Source organism: Calliphora vicina, chromosome 4 (assembly GCF_958450345.1).
Source record: "Calliphora vicina chromosome 4, idCalVici1.1, whole genome shotgun sequence".
NCBI lineage: Eukaryota > Metazoa > Arthropoda > Insecta > Diptera > Calliphoridae > Calliphora > Calliphora vicina.
This window is the reverse complement of record NC_088783.1, coordinates 99,073,693-99,095,429: the sequence shown is the minus strand read 5'-3', so window position 1 is coordinate 99,095,429 and position 21,737 is coordinate 99,073,693. Positions and strand designations below refer to the sequence as shown.

General features: G+C 33.7%; 3 protein-coding genes across 3 annotated transcripts; 2 read left to right on the top strand and 1 right to left on the bottom strand.

Moving 5' to 3' along the window:
* Positions 1–576: 576 nt before the first annotated feature.
* Rpt3 (26S proteasome regulatory subunit Rpt3) lies at positions 577–2,267 on the top strand. The gene is made up of 4 exons (XM_065507116.1): positions 577–706; positions 766–849; positions 912–1,359; positions 1,430–2,267. Exons 1-4 carry the CDS (start codon positions 683–685, stop codon positions 2,101–2,103), a joined length of 1,230 nt encoding a protein of 409 aa, XP_065363188.1. The 5' UTR covers positions 577–682; the 3' UTR covers positions 2,104–2,267.
* Positions 2,268–10,991: 8,724 nt separating this feature from the next.
* Positions 10,992–17,778, top strand: Remo (Remoulade). Its single transcript, XM_065508429.1, has 4 exons — positions 10,992–11,313; positions 11,401–11,619; positions 11,675–11,885; positions 11,962–17,778. The coding sequence occupies exons 1-4, from the start codon at positions 11,093–11,095 to the stop codon at positions 16,831–16,833; spliced, it is 5,523 nt and encodes a 1,840-aa protein (XP_065364501.1). The 5' UTR covers positions 10,992–11,092; the 3' UTR covers positions 16,834–17,778.
* Positions 17,673–20,164, bottom strand: SrpRalpha (signal recognition particle receptor alpha). Its single transcript, XM_065508428.1, has 3 exons — positions 19,798–20,164; positions 18,994–19,644; positions 17,673–18,928 (listed from the first exon to the last, which is right to left on the bottom strand). The coding sequence occupies exons 1-3, from the start codon at positions 19,912–19,914 to the stop codon at positions 17,849–17,851; spliced, it is 1,848 nt and encodes a 615-aa protein (XP_065364500.1). The 5' UTR covers positions 19,915–20,164; the 3' UTR covers positions 17,673–17,848.
* Between the last annotated feature and the right edge of the window lie 1,573 nt (positions 20,165–21,737).

Here is a 21,737-nt window from a genome sequence, read left to right as displayed (position 1 = left end):
ATTAAAAATCTAATTAAAAAAAAAATTGTTAATTGTTATTACAATTTTATATTTTTTCTTACCTTCTTTCTCCATTGCCAAAACACAAATTTAAAATTCGCACCAAAAAATCAGAAAAATCAAAAGAAAACAAGTAAACAAAAATAAAACAAGAAGAAGAATTAAATGTCAAATTGAATTACGAATCTGTCGTGAGAACGGGTTGTTTCGCAATAGTAATTCTGATTATGAATTAAGTAATTCAACCGCTCGTCAGAACATGGTATTATGCTTTGTTGTATTTTTGTTTGACAAATCGGACTGTCTTGTCTCTATATATAATTATCTATGCACAGAGTTTTATAAAAATGTTTTTAATTTTCATTTGTTTGTTAGTAAAACAGACGTCAAAAATTATAAAAAAAAATATTTTAGTTTGTGCAAATTGGACGTGTTTTGAAAATGTGTTAAAAATGTTGAAAATAATTATTAAATTATGTGTGTTAATAAACGTCATATATAAATAAATCAATAAAAATTGTTGTCGATAAAACAGTTCTTTAAAACTGTGGCAACTTTTTATTTCCCTGGGCTACTATTTTGAGCAACTATGGTTTTGCCGTGAATTATTTTAACAAGTCATTGCAATATTTTGCAAAGTTCGAAGGAAAATTTTTTGTTTTGTTAGTAAATATAACTAATAATGGAAACTTTATCACAAGAAAAGGTAAAATAAACTGAAATCGATGCGTTTATAACTAATAATGAAATTATTTTAAACATTAGGAAGAGACATTCGATTTTAAATTGAAAGATGCTCACAGTTCACTGGATGAATTGGATGTCGATGATCTATATGTACGCTACAAGGTAAAGTTTATTGGTCTGCTTCTGTATAATGGATATGTATTAAGTTAATTTTTTCATGGTAGAAATTGCAAAAAACTCTAGAATTTCTAGAAGTTCAGGAAGAGTATATTAAGGATGAGCAAAGAAATCTGAAAAAAGAATATCTTCATGCTCAAGAGGAAGTAAAACGTATTCAGTCGGTTCCTCTTGTAATTGGTCAATTTTTGGAAGCTGTCGACCAGAATACTGGTATTGTTGGTTCCACGACAGGTTCAAATTATTATGTTCGTATTTTGTCAACAATTGATCGCGAATTGTTGAAACCGTCAGCATCCGTTGCCCTGCATAAGCATAGTAATGCCTTGGTTGATGTGTTACCTCCAGAAGCCGATAGTTCGATTTCAATGTTGCAACCGGATGAAAAGCCAGATGTTAGTTATGCAGATATTGGTGGTATGGATATGCAGAAACAAGAAATACGAGAAGCTGTTGAACTGCCGCTAACACACTTTGAATTGTATAAACAAATTGGTGAGTTTATTAGTGCAAACCAGAGACCAAAATAGGTTTATGGAGTAATGGAATGAAATTATCATTTTAGGTATCGATCCGCCCCGTGGTGTTCTTATGTACGGGCCCCCTGGTTGCGGTAAAACCATGTTAGCTAAAGCTGTGGCCCATCACACAACTGCATCGTTCATTAGAGTCGTAGGATCCGAATTTGTCCAAAAATATCTTGGTGAAGGTCCACGTATGGTTCGCGATGTATTCCGTTTAGCCAAGGAAAATGCGCCAGCAATCATTTTTATAGATGAAATTGATGCTATTGCCACAAAACGTTTTGATGCTCAGACTGGCGCCGATCGTGAAGTACAACGTATTCTTTTGGAATTACTTAATCAAATGGATGGCTTTGATCAGACAACAAACGTTAAAGTTATAATGGCTACAAATCGTGCTGACACTTTGGATCCGGCCTTACTTCGTCCTGGTCGTTTAGACAGAAAAATTGAATTCCCATTGCCCGACAGACGTCAAAAACGTTTAGTATTTTCGACAATCACTTCCAAGATGAACTTGAGCGAAGATGTTGACTTGGAAGAATTTGTTGCAAGACCAGATAAGATATCGGGTGCTGACATTAATGCAATTTGTCAGGAAGCTGGTATGCATGCAGTTAGAGAAAATCGTTACATTGTTTTGTCGAAGGACTTTGAAAAAGGCTATAAGAACAACATCAAGAAAGACGAACAGGAACATGAATTCTACAAATAAGAAAAATATATATGTATGTTCATCTATTTTTTGTAATTAAAACTCATTTCATTAAAATAAGTGTATTTTAATATGCTTATATCCGTTGTATAATCCAAAATTTAATGTGACTCATGAAGTTGTCCATTTAAATAAAATCTAAAAAAATAATTGTGAGTATTGGACATAGGTGCGTTTGTAAATGAAATACTATTGCATCTTAGCAGTCCTTAACGGACTGATTAACCCTTTCAGTGGTTTTGTCGAATATATTCGACATTATAACATACTCTGCTCCTATGCGCTTTTACTGTATAATAAAATACAGTTAGTTTTAATTTTTTTGTTTTAAATAAAAGACAGACACAGACAACCAGTGCAACCAAATATAAAAAATTTTATTTTTCCCGGATTCAGCGTATTCAAATTATAAATATTTCTTTTTAATACTTTTAGCTCGACCTAAATTATTTTTGACCCTGAAAGGGTTATGTTAAGTGTCCACCACTCCGACCAGATAATAACACCTATTATGTATGTCGATATCACTTTGTAGTCCTTGTCACTTCGAGTCGACATCACCACTACTCTAAATCGGTATTTACTAGAGATGAGCGATATTTCCATACCTGTGATTTAATCACTGTGATTGAAAAATCACTGGTAACAACAGTTACTGAATATTGCAAGTAACAGGTACATCTCCAACACAGTGTATAAAATAAAATGTTAAGTACCATATCAGTTAATTCTCTTAAAATTGTGTTGCATTTGCTTAATTTGTTATTTTTCAATTTTTTTTAAAAAACGTTTTTATGTCAGCAAATATTAATTTTTGGTTAACATACGAGCAGGTTTAAGAATGCAAATAATATATAATATATTATTCTTAACATAATTGTTATTTTGCTTAAAATAGACAAAACGTGATCACGGTCACTGTTTAAAAGAACAGTGATTTATAAATCACGTTCACTGAGAACGACGTTCTTCAAAAATTACGGGATCGCTCATCTCTAGTATTTACTAACAATGTTATGTTGATGTCGACTTGTTATCGATAACACTCTGCTACAAAATGACACTTTTTGTCAGAACTTGAAAAGCCACCTAATGGAGGTTGTAGGCCTAGGTGAGGACATACTAAAACCGTTTTCAAAGATTTTGAAACACCCTCAAAATTTTGAGTTATTTTGAAAAAAGGTTTTAGGGTAGGTCGTAGTACTTTAGTACCTCTAACTCACATATTTTTAGACCGATTTCAAAATTTTAAACAATTAGAGTTTGGTAAAGAATTAAGCTTTCATAAAATGTATGCATAAAATCTGTATTCCAATAAATTGTGTAAGTTTTTATAAATAGTTTCGCTTTTTTTTTTCGAAATTTTTCAAATTCAACAATCACCCCTATTATGTATGTCGTTACGACATTAAGTAACGTCGACGGCGCTAAAACGATATTTGCGAAGTCAATATCGATAAAAATGGTTAACTATTGACAGCAATTTGAAATTTTCTAAGACGCGTTAAAGTCGACATTGTCTGAAACGAGTCTTTTCTGTCGATACGATATTTGACAACGACTCATACAAAAATTAAAAATAGTTGTGATTAGAGAAATTAAAAACATTAAATCAGCATTGGGAAGCAATTTGAAACCGTAATGGAAGAAGGTAGAGCTACAATTTATTAATATTTTATTTATTTCAATTAATTTTAAACATGGTTGGGCATGGTAGATTCTGCCATGGTTGGGATGAACTCAGGCTTAAGTCAGTTCTATTGACACTTTTCAAATCACTTAAAAAATATTGCTATTAGCGGAGTTATCTATTGTAAACAAAATAAAAAAAAATTATCCTGCCACGTACTACCACAGTGTAAAATATTTCGGCCGGGCGAGTGCCGGCTGCATATGAAATATTTACTATCGAAGCCGGTGTTCGAAATATTCAAATCATAGTCTCTTTTCATTACATTGAAGCTCAAGGATTTGTTTGTTTCACTGGAATCCAATAGAAAAAAGCATTTTTTATACGAATAATAAATAATAATCAACAGCTGTCACGAAATGCATAGGAATGATACTTATTTCTTTTAAATTATCGATAACAAGTCGACATCAACACAACATTGTTAGTAAATACCGATTTAGTGTCGAGGTGATGTCGATGTCGACAAATATGAGACATTGCTTGTTACAAACGGTTCATATTTGCAAAAGTTATTAAACTTTTTCGAAAAAAGTTCGAAAAAATTTACCTTGTAAATTAAAAATTGTACAAAATTTTTTTTACATGGTTTTTTTTTTTAATATGGGCTGGAAGAGAAAACACTAAAAAAAGCTGTTAATGTAAAGTTGAATAACTTTTACTTTTTTCATCCGATTTGAATAATTAAAACGATGGTTTGTTAAGAACTAAATTTCCTTAATACATTGGTATAAATATGTATAAGCTTCCATATCAAAATAAGCAATAAAAAGCGCCAAAATCAAAAAAGTTGATAAATTTTGTTTTTCATTTATATATTCTTAAAGCGTAATCGGTTTTCTTTCCAACTCCGTTTAAAAATTTAAAGTCGGACAGAGACTGACTGAGTTACAGATCGATAAGTTGACGAACATCACTGAAAACGGTTTTTTCAGAATAACTTCTGAATTTGAGGGTGTTTCTGAAATTTTTTGACACAATTTCTAATTTTTAATACTCAGAAATAAGTATTTAAAAGTATAAGTATAAAAAATTGCTTTTTCTATTGGATTTCAGAGAAACAAACAAATCCTTAGGCTTCAATGGCGCATATTCAGAAATCATAACGAAAGTCGGAACTAGTAAAACAGAAACTTAAAAATAGTTCATAGATAGTTGGTCTTATTCACAATTCATAACTAGCTTAGTTACTGCTTTGGCATGTAGAGAAAACAAAATGTCGATAATATGTTGGGTTTTTTTTAACTCGATGTCCATGTTTTATACCTTGTTAGAAAGATAATTTTCTCTAGAAGCTTAGGTTTATTGAAAATGTTTAAAAAACAGTATTTAAATTGGGAATTTTTTTAAGATATCGAAAAAAGTACCATTCACCCTCATCGTGGTTGGCATAAACGTCATACGACAGTTTCGTACTAGATTAAAGAAACAGTTTGCATTTTATCTTTAATCTAATACGAAACAGTCGTAGGCGTGATTATTTACCCAATTTCACAATTTTCAATCGATTTCCGGCACGTGTTCTAGTTATTCGATTGCACTTAAATTTTGCAGTAGTTAGTTTTAGCTACTAACGAACAAAATAAGACCCATCCAAAGTAAATCTATTTTTTAAGGGCATGTCTAGTACACGTGTTTTCAACAGTAGCGAAGAAATTAAAGGATCTGATGTATCCAAAGCTCTATTAAAAACATCTGAAAAATTTTCCTTTCGGCTTGTTCTGGCGTGTGACAACCTATCGGTTTTATAAATTTTGTGCCTTGCTTCTGCAGCTTCCTCTCCAAAGTAACCGACAGGAAGCATGGTGTTTTGCATTATTTCTTTTGAATGGACGAGAACCTTATGAACCGTAGATGTCATGGGTAACCAGTCATACATTTCCTGAATTCGGTGAGCTGTTTCAAAGCAGTAATTTTCGAAATTATCTAACTGAAGAGTAAATTGGCACGATAAACAAGTCAAATGGTTTTTAAACGATATATTAATTCAGCGTCAATTCCAGTTATTTCAGAGACTATCTTATACTCTAGTTGACTAGTTGACCCAAACCCACCTACTTTTGGCATATCTACACGAAGGTTGAGTTTGGACCAAAACGGGTAAGGTATGATAAAATAAATTGATTGCAAATATTTTCTAATTTTGGGTTTTTACATTTTGTTTTATTCTTAAAGTCGAAGTTTTAATGAATATAAATAAAATGTTTGAAAAAAACTAAATTTTTGAAGCAAAAAGAATGTTAAGAAATTGCTATTACTTTTAACGAGACGGGCAAGTTATGGCAAAATATATTGATTGCAAATAATTCATAACATATTGAATTTTGTTTTATTCTTAACCGAAGTCTGTATAAAAATAATAATAATAATGAATAAAATATATCTAATATGTTCTGGACATCAGCAAACTTTTTTAATATTTAACTTTTGACATATAAAATATATATCATCAACTATAATCTAAATAAGAAATATTTTCTTTATTTAACTAAAAAATCTGTTGGATAAGCTAGTACCAACATAATAGGAATATATACATATATTTTTTTTAATTTAAGAAAAATATTTTATTTTTGTTTCATCGCGGTCTAAAGTGTAGAAGTACAAATAAGTATATTTCTAGCAGAGTACGGAAATAAACAAATCGAAACGTTTGCAATCGTTTTGTTTTGTTCTTTGCAGTGACTAAAACAAATACCAAACAAAAACAATGAGAATGATTGTCATATTTTGTTTTGTATTGTTTTTGCTCATGAGCGCATAATATAAACGTAAGCAGCTAAAAAAGAAAAGAGTAAGAACAATATTGAAACATTCTGATAAAAAACGTTTAACAAACGTTTGGTAATTGATTTACTCATTATAATAGAGAACACAGTACAAAAAAAAAAACAAAACGAATAAAAAATACGTTTCTCTATCTGTTTTGTACTCAAATGTACGATTGTAACGGTAAATTGAATAATGAAGATGAGTGAAAAGCTAATCGTTTCGTTTTCTCTCTTTGTCACTTGAAAAGTTTTTGTTTTGTTTTTGCTCATGTACAATACAATATAAAAATTTTGATTTGTTTTGTACATTTTGCAAACGTTTGCGAAATGTTTTGTTTGTTTTCATACTCTGATTTCAAGTGTTTACTTCAACATTGCAGTACCAAAAATTTCATCTCAAGATTTGAGTTTTGCCATAAATTGTGTATTTTTAGACCAGTGATGTTCAAAAATAAAAATGAAGATATTTGGTGAGAGAGCTACCCAGCAAACATAATGTCAAACACTTAAAATAATAACAAAATGAAGAAAGTTTAAATTTAGAATTTTTGTCAAATAAAACCAATTTATTAAATGAATATAATTTAAATTTTAAGGAAATGGAAGAATATACATTATACGGCCGAAATACTCTCAAATTTTTTATTTATTTTTAACTTTGTTTTTTTGTGTTCAATTGTAATTGAAACGCGTGTGTTTGCTATGCTTCATCCAAAAACCAACCAACAACAATGCTTATTGAATTTCTGAAAAAATGAGACATTTATTACGCTCTTTAAAAGAGCGTAACAAATGTGTTTAAATTTTTTAAACAATTGTTGTATGGGATGAACATCACTGTTTTAGACCTATGTGCAATGGTACGAAAATAACACATACAAAATATTGTGAATCTCTCAATTACAGTTCACTTGATATTCGAAAATAACTAACTAATTTGATATGGGAGATACCACTCCACCGCTCAGATCCCACCCATTTTTTAACCTTTTATGTAAATATCAAGCTTTACTTTAACTTGCCTTTACAAGGGAGGGTTCATTCCTACTAAGCCGATCATGCATAGCTAAACTTCGAACAGCGATCAGGAATAAATTCGTTTTTAGCTATGGTAGAATGGTAATAAATTGATTGATACAGAGTTTAAATACTGTTATAGTTCTCCAGATACTCAAAATTAATTATTAACTTTGTGCCAAGACCATTTTATGTAAAATGGTAAGAGAGCTATGCGGACAAAGTTTGAAGAACCTTGCAATTATTACATTGTATGGGAGGTGACTCACCACCTTTTCCGACCCCTCCCATTTTGGTTCCCCAGATATTCGAAATCAAAATTTACTCTGGGAGATGCTACGTCTTCTAATCTAATTCCGTCTATATTCAGCTTAACTCCGAACAGTAATAAGAAATTAATTCGTAAAAAGTTTAAACAGTTTTACAATTATAGTTCTCCAGATATTCGAAATTAAATATTTACTTTGTATTGGGCGTGCCACGCCCACTATTCCAATCCCGAAAATTTTCAGTGAAACTATGCAAAATCATAAAAGAGCTATTTAAACAAAATTTGTTCCGAACCGTTGACTACTTTCGATCAGCTATCAGATAGTCACATTGTAATCAAAAGGGTCAATTGACCCCCTGCTTAGGATATGCACGTGTTAAAATAACCAAGTAACTGATCAAGTAACCAGTTACAAAGCTAGTAAGGTAACTAATATGTAACCATTATGTGAAGTTGGTCCAATGTAGGCAACGCATTGGAGTTGCCTACTTTGGACCAGCTATTAGCCAGTCCCATTGTAATCAAAAAGAGACAATTGACCCCCTGCTTAGGACATGCCCGTGTTAAAATGACTAGTCACGTGGCTATTGAAGTAACTAGCTCCCACCCTAAATGATGGGTAAAATCACTAGATGGGTACTGTCTCCTAGAACTGCTGAAAGGTCAAGTATCATAATCAGTATGCATGTGTAAATTTACACAATTAATTGTGTTATAACCTACTAGTTCTAGGAGACAGTACCGAACTAGTGATTTTACCCATCCTTTAGGGTGGAAGCTAGTTACTTCAATAGCCACGTGACTAGTCATTTTAACACGGGCATGTCCTAAGACTTAAGATAAGACATTTGTGAGAATTACTGTCTTTAAGGGATACATTGACTACTTGCTTAACTGCTTGGACGTGCAAAAGTATGAATGTGTTGAGTTTTTGCAACTGTTACTTGCATATGTAAACGCTAGGTAAAAGATTTAGAAATTCCAAGTCAAACGGCATTGGCACATATGGTAAGGAATGCTGATTACGAAAAAACGAAGCTTAGAATTTTTGAAATGATTTCACAATTTTACGTTAAGGACACAAGGAATTTTTAATGCAATCCTTTCAATAAAATAAAATATATTAAATATATAATAATTCATAAAATATGTTTTTCTATAATTTGACATAGAAATACGAATATTTTATTATGAGCTCCCACAACGACACAGAAATTTATTTGAATAAAATTTTACCACCGCAATGGGGATGAAAAAGGTACCAAAAAGGAGATAACATCGGGAAAATACATTTTATTTGAAATTATTAGCCAATTTTTTTTAACATTGGTTCCTGGATTCATACAAAAATTAACTAACAGGGTGTTATTAGGAACTCGAGTGTCAAGGATATTGGGCGAAATCCGGGTAAACAGTTTGGTACTTTTTTTAAAACATATTTTTCTTGGGAACATTAACATAGATTTTATTCTTTTGAGACATGCCTGTAGCATAAACAATTTAGGCAAAATGGTTTATTTTTAAATTTCAAACTTGAGAGGTGTTCAAGGAGGAAAAGGAAAATTGGTACTTTTCTCCTAATGGTACTTTTTTAATATTTTAAATTATTTCACTTATCGTCATTAAAGTTAGCTGATATGTATTTGAGTGAAGTTAGTATTAAAAATAGGGGATAATATTTAGGTACCAAAATCTGAGAACTGAACTATAGGTACTTTTTTATTCTTCTAATGGTACTTTTTTAATTTTCTATAACAAACATGAAATTAAGCATATATGGTCCTAAGTGAGTGAGAATTCTAGGGGGAGACTTTTTGGTACTTTTTCTTTATTCGAATGGTACTTTTTGTAATTTCTTCACCAATGAACCTAGAAACATGAAATAAAGCTTACATGGGCCCGAGTGTGTGGGAATCCACAGGTGGCTGCTTTTTGGTACTTTTTCTAAATTCTAATGGTACTTTTTGAATTTTCTGTATTATTGGACCTAGAGATATGAAATTAAGCATATATGGTCCTAAGTGAGTGAAAATTCAAGCGGATACTTCATGGTACTTTTTCTTTATTATAATGGTACTTTTTTTAATTTTCTGTAACAATGGACTTAGAATCATGAAATTAAGCGTAAGTGAGTGAGAATTCTAGGAGGAGACTTTTTGGTACTTTTTCTTTATTCGAATGTTACTTTTTGTAATTTCTTCACCAATGAAGTTAAAGGCATGAAATTAAGCTTATATGGACCCGAGTGAGTGGGAAACCACAACTGGGGGCTTTTTGGTACTTTTTATATATTCTAATAGTAGTTTTTGAATTTTCTGTAATAATGGACATAGAAATATGAAATGGTCCTTAGTGAGTGAAAATTAAATTTTCTATAATGGACCTAGAGTTTCCAAAAAACTAAAAATTAAAAATTAAGCACACATGATTCTGAATGGTAACTTTCAGAAATATGAAATTAGACATTTACATTTAGATTCACAAAGGGAGACTTAATAGTACGATTTCCTTCTTCTTATTGGGGTGGCGAAGCGCACCGGGTCAGCTAGTATATAATATTCGAATTCATTGATTTTCATTTAGATTTTTTTTTAGATTTTATTACGAAATTTTCAATTTTCTCTATCAAATTATGTATTTCCAGTGGGTTTTTTGTAGCATGTTCAAAGAAAATAACTTGTTGAAAAAATGTAACATACGCTAAATGTATTCTAAAGCAAACAGGCTAATAACGCCTTTGTAATTATAATTACAATAAATTTGACTTAGGATTAGGAAAATAAAATATTCCAGTTATATTCAATCCAAAACTGAAAATAACACTCCAATTGTTAATTTCAGTTGAATTTAGTACAGAGTAATTATAATAAATGAACTTAAGCCAAATTAAAAAAAATTGTTAAAATTTTTCCCTGAAATTGCTATTTAATATGAAAAAATTAATCTTTTCAAAAATTATGTTTTTTCGATTGAGTATTTGTTGTTCTGTGTAAAATGCCAGATTGTTTGAATTTGTAATGCGATGTTTTTCATTGTTTATAGTTCGATCGACTACCAAGTACTTGTGCCTTATTGAAAAGTAACTGTTTACATTGTAACGATAAGAAATATTCTGACAATACATAGTTTTTATTTTGTGGCTTCTCTCTGTTTTTGTACACAAAAAGGAAAAATATGTACATATTAATTGAAAAAGTTATTAAATGTTAGTAAAATTATTGTAAAAAGTTTAAGAAAATAATGACCAAATTTCCATATAACGCATATTTATGCCTGTGGTTGATAATACACTTGGTATTTATTGTAACAAACGAAGCAAAATGCCCTGAAAAGTGCCAGTGTAAAAATAACACAGACTCTTCATGGAATTTACGCGTAAAATGTGGTGGTACTTCCGATGAACAACTATCTAACTGGCAGAGCATAGACTTTGAAGATGATGCAGTTAATGTCTTCTTGTTGTATGTTTACACAAATTAAATGAAATGCATACATACATATGTATTAAAAAATTGCATATTATAATTAGTTATCCTCTATTTTTGTAGAGACTTAAGCAGAAATGGTTTTACTGGTATCGACAAGGAATTTTTTCGCAACCTAACAGAACTTAAACGTCTTGATTTATCGTTTAATCAGCTAAAGGTGATAGATAAGTCGACTTTTGGAGATGTTACAGTTGGCGTAGAGCGATTAAAATTAGCCAATAATTCAATTGCCCACATATATCCAGGATCTTTTGATCAATTTCCTAATCTCAGACAGCTGTAAGTATATCTGAAGATAAACGAGTTCAATAATAATGTTATGACATTTCTATAGCGACATTTCTAACAATCCATTGGCATGTGACTGTGATCTAATTTGGCTAGTGGGATGGTCCAATAGCCATTTGGTAAAACTGCAACCTGGGCCAAAATGCGAATCCGAAGATTTTAAGGGCATTTATTTAAAGAAATTAAAAGTGGGTGTAGATTTGTACTGTGAATCACCACTCCAGCCACTGTTAGAATTTATACCAAGACAAAATCAGGCAAGTTAAATTACGACACTTATTCTAGTATATACTTAAGTGTCATAGTGATGAATTGTCGTTCTATTTTAATCAGGTTGTATTCGAGGGAGATGAATTAGTTCTCAAGTGTCGGGCACCACGAGTTGCGGTCGGAGTCCCTCATGAATCGGAGGACTTGCCCACCAAGGCTCACGTTTTTTGGGGTTGGTCGGAAAAAATCCGCACTCAAAACTCGACAGATGATATTGTGTATCACGATCCCACAAAGGTTCTTAATGATGTCCATTTAGAAAGTAAACATACTACGGATTCGGGAATTCTTAATTCAATATTGCGTATTGCCAGCGTGCGACGCAATCATACCGGTATGTTTGATTGTACGCTTCGGTCGCAACAAGCTAATTTGTCACATGCAATTGCTGTGATCGTAATTGCCAAAAATACACAATATTGCAAAGCAATAAATGTACAAACGAATAAGGGGAACTACCATTGGCCCCAAACGGTTCGTGGACAGATAGTGGAACAGCAATGCGTTGAAGAGTCTGATGGTGGTCTGATGGCTACTTATCGATGTCACGTAAACGGCACATGGGTAGATCTCAACACAGAAGTCTGTGCGTATGTTAGTCCAACAACACGTGTCTTGGAACAGTTTGCCAAGATGAACTTGACACTTAACAAAGCAAATGTTTTAGAAATAGCACGGCGGTTGCACAACCTAACCCACACAATGTCCAACTTAAGACGTATTAGAGATCCCATGGATTTGGAGTTCGTAGCGCGTACTTTAGTAAAGTATTTAGATTTTATAACGTACCAAAATGAATTGGCTCATCTACTATTGGATATAGTATCACAGCTGCTTTTGCTGCCATCGAATACATTTTATCAAGCACAAAGTAGTTACCAGAGTGGTCTAAAGCTGCTTGAGTGTGTGGAGGCAGCCTCTAAGCAGGCCTCGTTGCATACACCGACAACAGAAGAGCATGGAAATATGCAAAATAATTTAGTAACGATTCCACGAACATTTTTTGTCGATTACTTTAGTATTCGACCGGAATCTTTTGCTGGCATTTCATGTGTTTGGGTGCGTTCTTCAATTTCAACATCTGCATCAACGATAAGTTCATCTTTTGAATGCAGTACTTCGAATGATTCATTCCCATCATTTGAGCGGTATATTGATGCTGCTATCCAAATTCCGGTGAATTTACTGTTTAGTGATAAGTCTTCACCCAAATCGGTCATCAAATTGATGGTCGCTGTTTTCCGCAATGCAAATTTACTGCCCCATTTGACAAGCAACAGAAGTGTTGAACTCTCGTCGCCAATAATTGCAGCCAAAACGGTTCATGAATCCGACGAAAGCCATCAGCAATCAACTGAATATATTGACGAAAAAAATCAAATTGCCATAATACTCCGTGTTCATCCGTTTCATGATGATCGCAGTGCACCGATACCAGCACGCTGGGACGAAGAAAGAAAAATTTGGTCTCCGGAAATGTGTCAACAGCTTTATCTACATCGCGGTCTTTTAATGTTTTCATGCAAACGTTTGGGATACTATGGACTGTTGCAAAGATCAGCTTACCTAAATGATTTTGAAAGTGACCAAGCAGGGGCCCGTTTTCGATTTTTACCCTATGCAATATACACTGGCACGGCCGTACTCTTTCTCTGCTGCTGCATTAATATTGTAACCTTTTTAGTATTTGGCAGAGCCATCCGGATAAATCGGCAACAGCGACACACATTTGTAAATACCTGGCTGGCGTTAGCACTACTTTGCATCTCATTCACTCTGGGGATATTTCAGACAGAGCGGCAAGATGTTTGTCGCATGATCGGAATGATTATACACTATTTAAGCATGTGTGTTCTATTGTGGCTAAGCGTCAGCCTGAGCACTATGTATAAACGTCTTTCAAAGCACCATCGCGTAGTTACCGAATCGGATCTACCAAAGGAGGCACGTATGAAGAAGCCCATTATGGGGATATACCTAGTCGGCTGGGGTATTTCTATGATGATTTGTGGCATTAGTGGAGCGGTGAACATTAACGAGTATGCTGCCTATTCGTTCTGCTTCCTCCACAATGGCTCGGCCATGAATGCTATGCTTGTACCGGGTGGCATATTACTAATTTTCCTCTGCATTCTATTTTTAACTATATACTATCAGCTCAATCACAGGAGCTCTGTTGCGAATATGATGCAAAATCATCATCAATTTTCAGATAACACTCAGGCCACGGAGAACATTGACATGGATTGGCTGGACACAACGACACAAAGCAATCCACCGGCTCGACGTACGAATAATAATGCAAAATCACTGAATCTGGACCAGTACACCAGTCTCACACTAAGCAATACAGCTGTAAGTAGTATAGTCGATGATTTCGAACGCTCCAATTTGGCCCATTTGAGAGCACACTTTGTTTTCTTGGTCTTGTTTGTTATTGCGTGGTTCTCTGCAGTGGCATTTGTGATGCACTCAGCTCAAGGGGAGAATGATCTGAGCCATATGTACTCAGTGCTGTATGCAATATCATGTTGTTTACTCGGACTTTTTACATTATTGTTTTACACTTTGACTAGAAACGACACACGCCAACAGTGGAGTCGAAATCCCTGTTGTGGTCAGGACGGATCGGATGGACCGTATAACGAGGTCACATACAATGATGACGTTGCGCCAGTTGCTAATAGTGTATTGGCGTATAAGCCCTCTTATGAAGCTGGCAATAATTCTGGCGCTTCTCGGTCAAATTCTCAGTGTTCGAAACATCGTGCAAGCAGCATACGTAACGGTAGTGGTGGTATTGTGGATACTACCACCCAACATCTTTTGACTGTCTCTTCTGGTCCCGCTCCTATTCCCGCTACAATAATTAACAATCAGCACATGGGAAGTGGTTCAGGAATAGGCCTACCACATGATATTCCAAGTGCTGACCTATTTTATAATCCCAATCAAATTAATGTAGCCCGTAAATTTTTCAAGAAACAGAAACGATTAGCCAAGCGTAATAATTTTGAGTTGCAACGGCAAAAGGAGCGACCTGATTATGGAGGAAGTGTGGGGGCGGCAGATACTGCCAGTGATATCTCATCGACTAATGGTAGTGGTCATGTGTACTCTAGACGTCATAACGCTATGACTCTAAAACTGTTGAGCAGTGGGGTGGGCAAGGTGAATAACACGAATATCAACTACAAGCCCGACTACAATGTCAGCTACAAGAGTCATAATCATCACCCCTTGGACAACTTTGATGATGTCGAGGATATTTTTGCCTCAACAAACGTCTCAACGGGAGCGAATAATCCAAATAACCAAAATTCTTTACGCAAGCGGGCCAACATACTAGCAATGAATATATACACAAACATTCCGGAAACAATGGCACCACAACATGAAATACACAAGGTAAGAGGCGGCGCAAATTCAAACTCAAATGTCGGCGGTAGTGGTGTACGTTTACTCAAACCATTGGCGGAACATCATGAGGAATTCGAGGAAATCGACAGCAGTTCACACGATGAGAATATACCACTTTACGAAAATACACTGCAAAAGGTGAACATAAAACCATCTTTAAACAATATATTTAATACATCGTTTAGTTCAAATACACCATCACATTTCCCGACAACATCTACACCAAACAAACCCAAGGCCCCTGAACTAAAAGAGATCGATGAACATCAGAGTCCAGCTCAACAAAAACTATTACTATTAGATCACGATGTTGAGGCAATGAATAGTATAGGCCTACCATCGACAGCAACTGCCATCAAACAAGACATTTCATTCTGCCCAAATACTCTTGATGGATACAGCAGCAACGATGACATTCAGGACGGTGATGAGCCGAATCTAAAGCGAAATGAGATTTATGTGTCGAATTCTTTGCAAATAACCAATCGCATTGATATTGAGGATGATTTTGCTGCTGTTCTCATACGCGGCAATCAACAACCAAAACACTCCAAATCATTAAGCAATTTAGATTGTATCTATAGTGGCGTGGCAGGGCCAACACAAACTGATTCCGGCAATATGAATTCGATAAATGGTTCGTATGGATCGGACAGAAACTTGTCCCATATTGGAGCCACTGTATGCGCTTCAAAACAAAGGTGCCCCTCACTGTATGAAGTTGTTGACGACAAAGAGTCTGCAATAGGCCTTCGAGAATTGCATTCTTCAAATAAATCATTGGAAACATCCGATCAAAAATACATGTCGAACAGGATCGAAACGGATGTCAATGTAGTAGAATCATTTCATATGACAGGCACATGCACGCGATCTGCCAGCCCCACAAACGAAAGTGATTTAAACTACCAAAATTCCGAAATCAGTATACGTAGCCATGGTTTATATGCCCCACAAGCCGATAACGATCTGACGCTGACCGATGACTTTCGATATCAGTCATCAAATGCTAGCGAAGCTGACATGGGTATAAATGATTTCGATGATGAATTTGGAGCTTTTGGTAGTCACAACTTCACAAATGACTTGGATAGTAATGACCATGAAGACGCAACCGATCCCATCGATGCACTCAACACGTCCATTGACGAGTTGTATGAGGCTATAAAACGTCGAAGTCCGCTTACTACAAAATTACCATTAACAAATCAAATGCCAGGTGAAAGCTCATATAGTGAAGTGTCTGAACTTTGCCTTGATGAAATGCATCCCTTGGCGAGGAATGATTCCAGGAATAACCTTAATACTGACGATGACTCACTAGCGGTGACAAATCTGCCATCATCATCTTCGTCTTCACTCTTGCCTACAGCATCTACCACATCAACTACTACATCCTTAAATACTGTGTTAACTAAATCATTTCGTGAGAATCTCATAGATGACGATAGCAGTCAAAGTAGTGTAATATCATATATAGATCCCAAAGTAACTCAAAAAAACTCACTTAGCTGAAGACACTCCACAATATTCGGTATCAAATTAAATTCAATGTCATTCTTAGAGCAAATCAGATGAACACAAAAAACAGCTTTGACACTTTGCTTTGATGTTAGTTAAACATGGCTTAATAATCTTTTTAGTTTAACTTGACACAAATCAAATTGATTTTTCATATTTGTCAATTCATATATGTATGTATGTACATTCTTTCCTGAAATCATTGAACATGTATGGAAAGTATGTTGCACTAATTGAAAATGGATACAATATTAAAGTCAAGTTTGTTGAATTTATTACTCAATATGTACATATATATGTGTGTGCATATTGTTTGTAAAAATCGTCTTCTTAAGTTCTCAATATTATATGGGATTATTGATTTCTCTAAATGATAAAGGAGTTCAAGAACATATATACAAACTGATATTTATATGGACAAGTATAACTCTTTTTTAAATTATATTACTCTTAAGTTTTTGTACTAGCTATTTAAATTGTATTGTTATATGTTAAGCATTTATTATTATGTACAGTTCCATTTAATTTGTCTCATGACTAAATCTAAATAATTTTCAAAGACATTTTTATATACATATTTCTACTCCTCAACCAGCAATAAAAACTTCATATAGGTATAAGAGGCGAACAAAATACATTTACTTATTTGTATATTTTCTTGACCTAACCAAAGCTTTTCATAAATTGTTCGATATTTCATCCCATTCATTGTATTTGTAAATTATTGTTTAATATAAGTACAATATCTGTCTTTCATCGTACTACAGACATACTAAATATGTATTTATGTATTTACTCATTTAAGAAAACTTCACAACATAAAACAACGAAAGAATAGTTTCTTAAAACAAGTTTGTTGTATTTTCTAAATATGTATGTATTTATAATTTTATAAAATAAAGATTTTTAATTAATGTACAAAACAGAAACAAAATTAAACTTAATTGAAATTGTGTAAAAATAAAACAGGAAAAAAAACGAGGGAAATAATTAAGGGACAAGCAACGAATTACTTCATAAGCGAATGCACCACTGCATTAACGTTGATAGCTTTTAAATCGGAATAGGTTTGACCGGTGCCAACAAATACAATCGGTTGACCGGTGATATAGGTCATTGATATGGCAGCGCCAACTTTATCGTCTATCGTATCAAATTTCGTTAGAACAATGCCATCGATAATGTGGGGATTTTCGTCGGAGGAATAATCGGCCAAAGATTGATTGAACTTCACCAACTGATCAACGGCTTCATTGCCGACTAAAGCTTCGCCAACAAAGAGCACCAAATCGGGATCATTAACTTTAATAAGTTTTGATAGAGAGCGCATTAACGGTTCGTTGTCTTGCATACGACCAGCAGTGTCCACTAATACAATATCGATGCGAGTGTCGTTAGCAAACTTAATGGCCTCCATAGCAATACCGGCGGCATCTTTGCCGTAACCTTTCTCATAAAGCTGAACCATAGTGCGACCTCCATGTTTCTCTGGTGGATGGAGGGCATTCAGATGGCGTGTGTGCGTACGCAATTGTTCCACAGCTCCGGCACGGAAAGTATCGCAAGCAGCTATTAGAACATTGAAGTCATTCTCTATTAACCAAAAACATATTTTGGCTAAATTTGTAGACTTTCCCACACCATTAACACCACAGAAAATTGTTGTGTATGGTCTGTTGTTACGTTTGGCTTCCAGAGCGTCACGTATTATATCAACACGTCGTTTGGGTGATAAAATACGCACTAGAGACATAGTTAAAGCGTCTTTGACCATAGCAGCTACCGAGTCAAATGTGCCAATAGATTTTCCTTCCAGACTTGTGGCGACGGAGTCGCAAAGTTTGTATGCAATGTCCGAGGCAACATTTTTTGAAATTAGATGATCGCGCATTTTATCTAAAGCAGTCTGTAAATCTGCGCGTGTCAACGTTTTCCCTCCTACAAATCCTTTGAAGTACGATAAAATGCCTGACTTTTTCTTACTATCTGATACAATTTGCATTGTAGGTTCGTCGTTTTCAGAATCAACTTCATCATCGTCACTGTCTACTTCCAAGTCTCGTATGCTTCCCTGCATTGTTCCTACAATCTGTAAAAAGCATCAACAAAAAAAATTAATCAATTATATTATAATCACTTTCAAATAATGCTTACATCATTTTGAATATTTTTATATTGAACATCGTCAGCATTATCTTTGGAACGATCCAATACTACAGCATCCTTAGAGCTTCCGCCCAAATCCCAAACCCTTGGCTTTTTGCCAGCCTTTTCCCTTTCAGCTTTAATTTTACCCTCTGGCTGTGGACTTTTTTTACCAGATAACTTTTCTCTTAATTTCTTGCGGTTTTCCATTATAATATCTTCATTTGAAACGGATTTCTCTGAAGATGTAACTTTTGGACTCTCTACTATATTCACTTTCTTCGTATTATCGCTCTTTTTGTTATCATTTGGAGTTTCAATCATTGAAGCCACCGTTTTTTTCGATTTAAGAGACTCATTAAAGGACCTCATTGCTTTCGGAGCTTTGCTATTTTGCTTAGCCGAGCTTTCCGCTACAGCCAATGTGGCTCTAAACTCGCTGTCAAAATCATAGTCCACACCGTAACGCTGTGATGACATCAATATATCGCTAAACTTATCCTTAAAGGCATTTTGCATATCGCTTAGAAAACTGTCGACGTAGGGCAATTTGATAACCTTCTGGTATACCACGGCATAAACCAATTCAAGTTCATTATCCAATTTGAACTGTATAGCCAAGTTATCCTCTTCAAAAGATTTCGATTCTGTACTGCGGTCCTGCAATAATAAACGGCATTTTTAATTTATTTGAAATCAGTGAAAGTTGTATTTATATGTATACAACTCAAATTCCATCCACGAACATTAATGCAAACATTATATGTAAGTATGTACATATGTATTTACAAATAATTCAAGAATAAAATTTACCTCTAGTATAACACTGCGTATCAAACTATTTATGCTTGGTGTGACATTTTGACCCGTAGAATTACATTTCCATAAAACTACACCTCCTTTAGTAAAGACTACCACATAGTCCAACATTTTGACCAGAAATTTTGAGCAACAAAAATAAAATCTGTACACGTCACAATCCCAATTGAACACGTCACAATGTTCACTTTACTCTTGGTCACTCTTATTAAATCAAAATGCACATTAATATTTTTCAAGGAAAAATACAAAAATATTTAAGAATTTGTTTAAACTCGAATAAGAACGTTTACAAGTTCTTTTAATATTTTCTCAACTTTTACAAACGAAGAGGTAATTGCTGGTAAATTGCTTGACAAAATGCAAAAGAAGATATTGTTTATTTTGACAGTTGCCTTAACTTTTATTGTGTTGTTTTTTTATTTTTTTGACACTTGCATTAAATATCATTTCTTCATGTAACACATTCTGTCAGTACACTGAAAAAAATTAGAGTAACAAATTAGAATTGAATAATCGATTTTAATGTTAACTAAAAAACATTGATATATCATACTTTACACTGTGTCTACAACTGACACGAAATGCTTAACATTAAAACTAACATGATGTAAGTGTTAGGTATAGACAAATCATGTTAGCGTTTTTCCTATATTTTAACAAGGTTGTAAAACCATGTGTTTTAACAACTCTTTTATAACATGATAACACGTTTAAGCTTGATAGCAGTAATTTTGTTGTTTTTTTTCATTGTTTCTTAAATTCGACAAATAACTAAAGACAAAGGGACTTTCGATCACTGTAGATGAGTGTTCCGATAGCTCCTTCTATAAATATATGTATAAATATTACTGCAAGTAGTTACAATTCTAAAAAAAAAATCTTTAACTTAGGACTTGAACCAATAAAAATAAAAGGTACGGAATAAAATATTTGTTTTTTAGCTGGCGAAATATTAGAAGAATCGCAATTAATAATCAATATATTAACTTAGATTAAAGTGGAGTTGAATATGATGGAGAATGTGATTTTGAAACGGTCGTCGAAAATGATATTGAGGATGAGTTTTATAATGATTACATTGAAATAGATGAAGGCCATGATCTTAAAATATATGTATATAAGTGATGTTATTAACCGCGTACGTAAGTGTTGCAAAATATTTAATAAATCGAATGATAAACACAAATATTGCAAACTAACGTTTTGTTGCAAGAAAAGCATGGAGTTCGACTTATACATGATTTTGTACACCGTTGAACAGCTTTCTCTAACATGGCAATAAACTTTTTGCGTATTTGTAAATGCATCAATCATGCACTGATTGACTTCAAATTAGCCACGTTCACTGACAATTATATCAAACTTTAGACAGATTCCCTTTATTGTGTAATTCCCCAAGACCACTTTATTAATTATTAAGCAAAGATTCGGCAACGTTGATAGAGCTTGATGTATAATACAATTTGTTATAAATAATTTAGATATAGTGAAATAGGGTGTGTTCGTAAATTCAGTATGATTGCATCACTGCAGCAAATTAAAAGTTTAGCGTTCGAATTATTGCTTTACGTCAAACGTTTTTTAATGCAAATTGTTGGCAGTGATGCCGCAAATTTGTGCAACCAATGCATCATTAAGTTATATGTTGCAAAAGTTTGCAGGTCGTGGCATCAGTAATGGACAAATTTACTGCATTTACGAACACACCCTTATTAATTTACTAAAGAATTGGTTACTCAATTTAGCTCAAATTTTTTAAAGCATAACTCTAAAACCGAAACTAAAGGGTTTGCTAGTCAATTGTTTTGTAGATTGTTCGGGAGTTAATCTGAATATTTCTGTTGAAAATTTAATGATGGACTTTGTTTTCGAATGTTTTTTAACATTATCAATACTTGAATTGTTAACTTTAACGTTATTTTTTGTTTTTC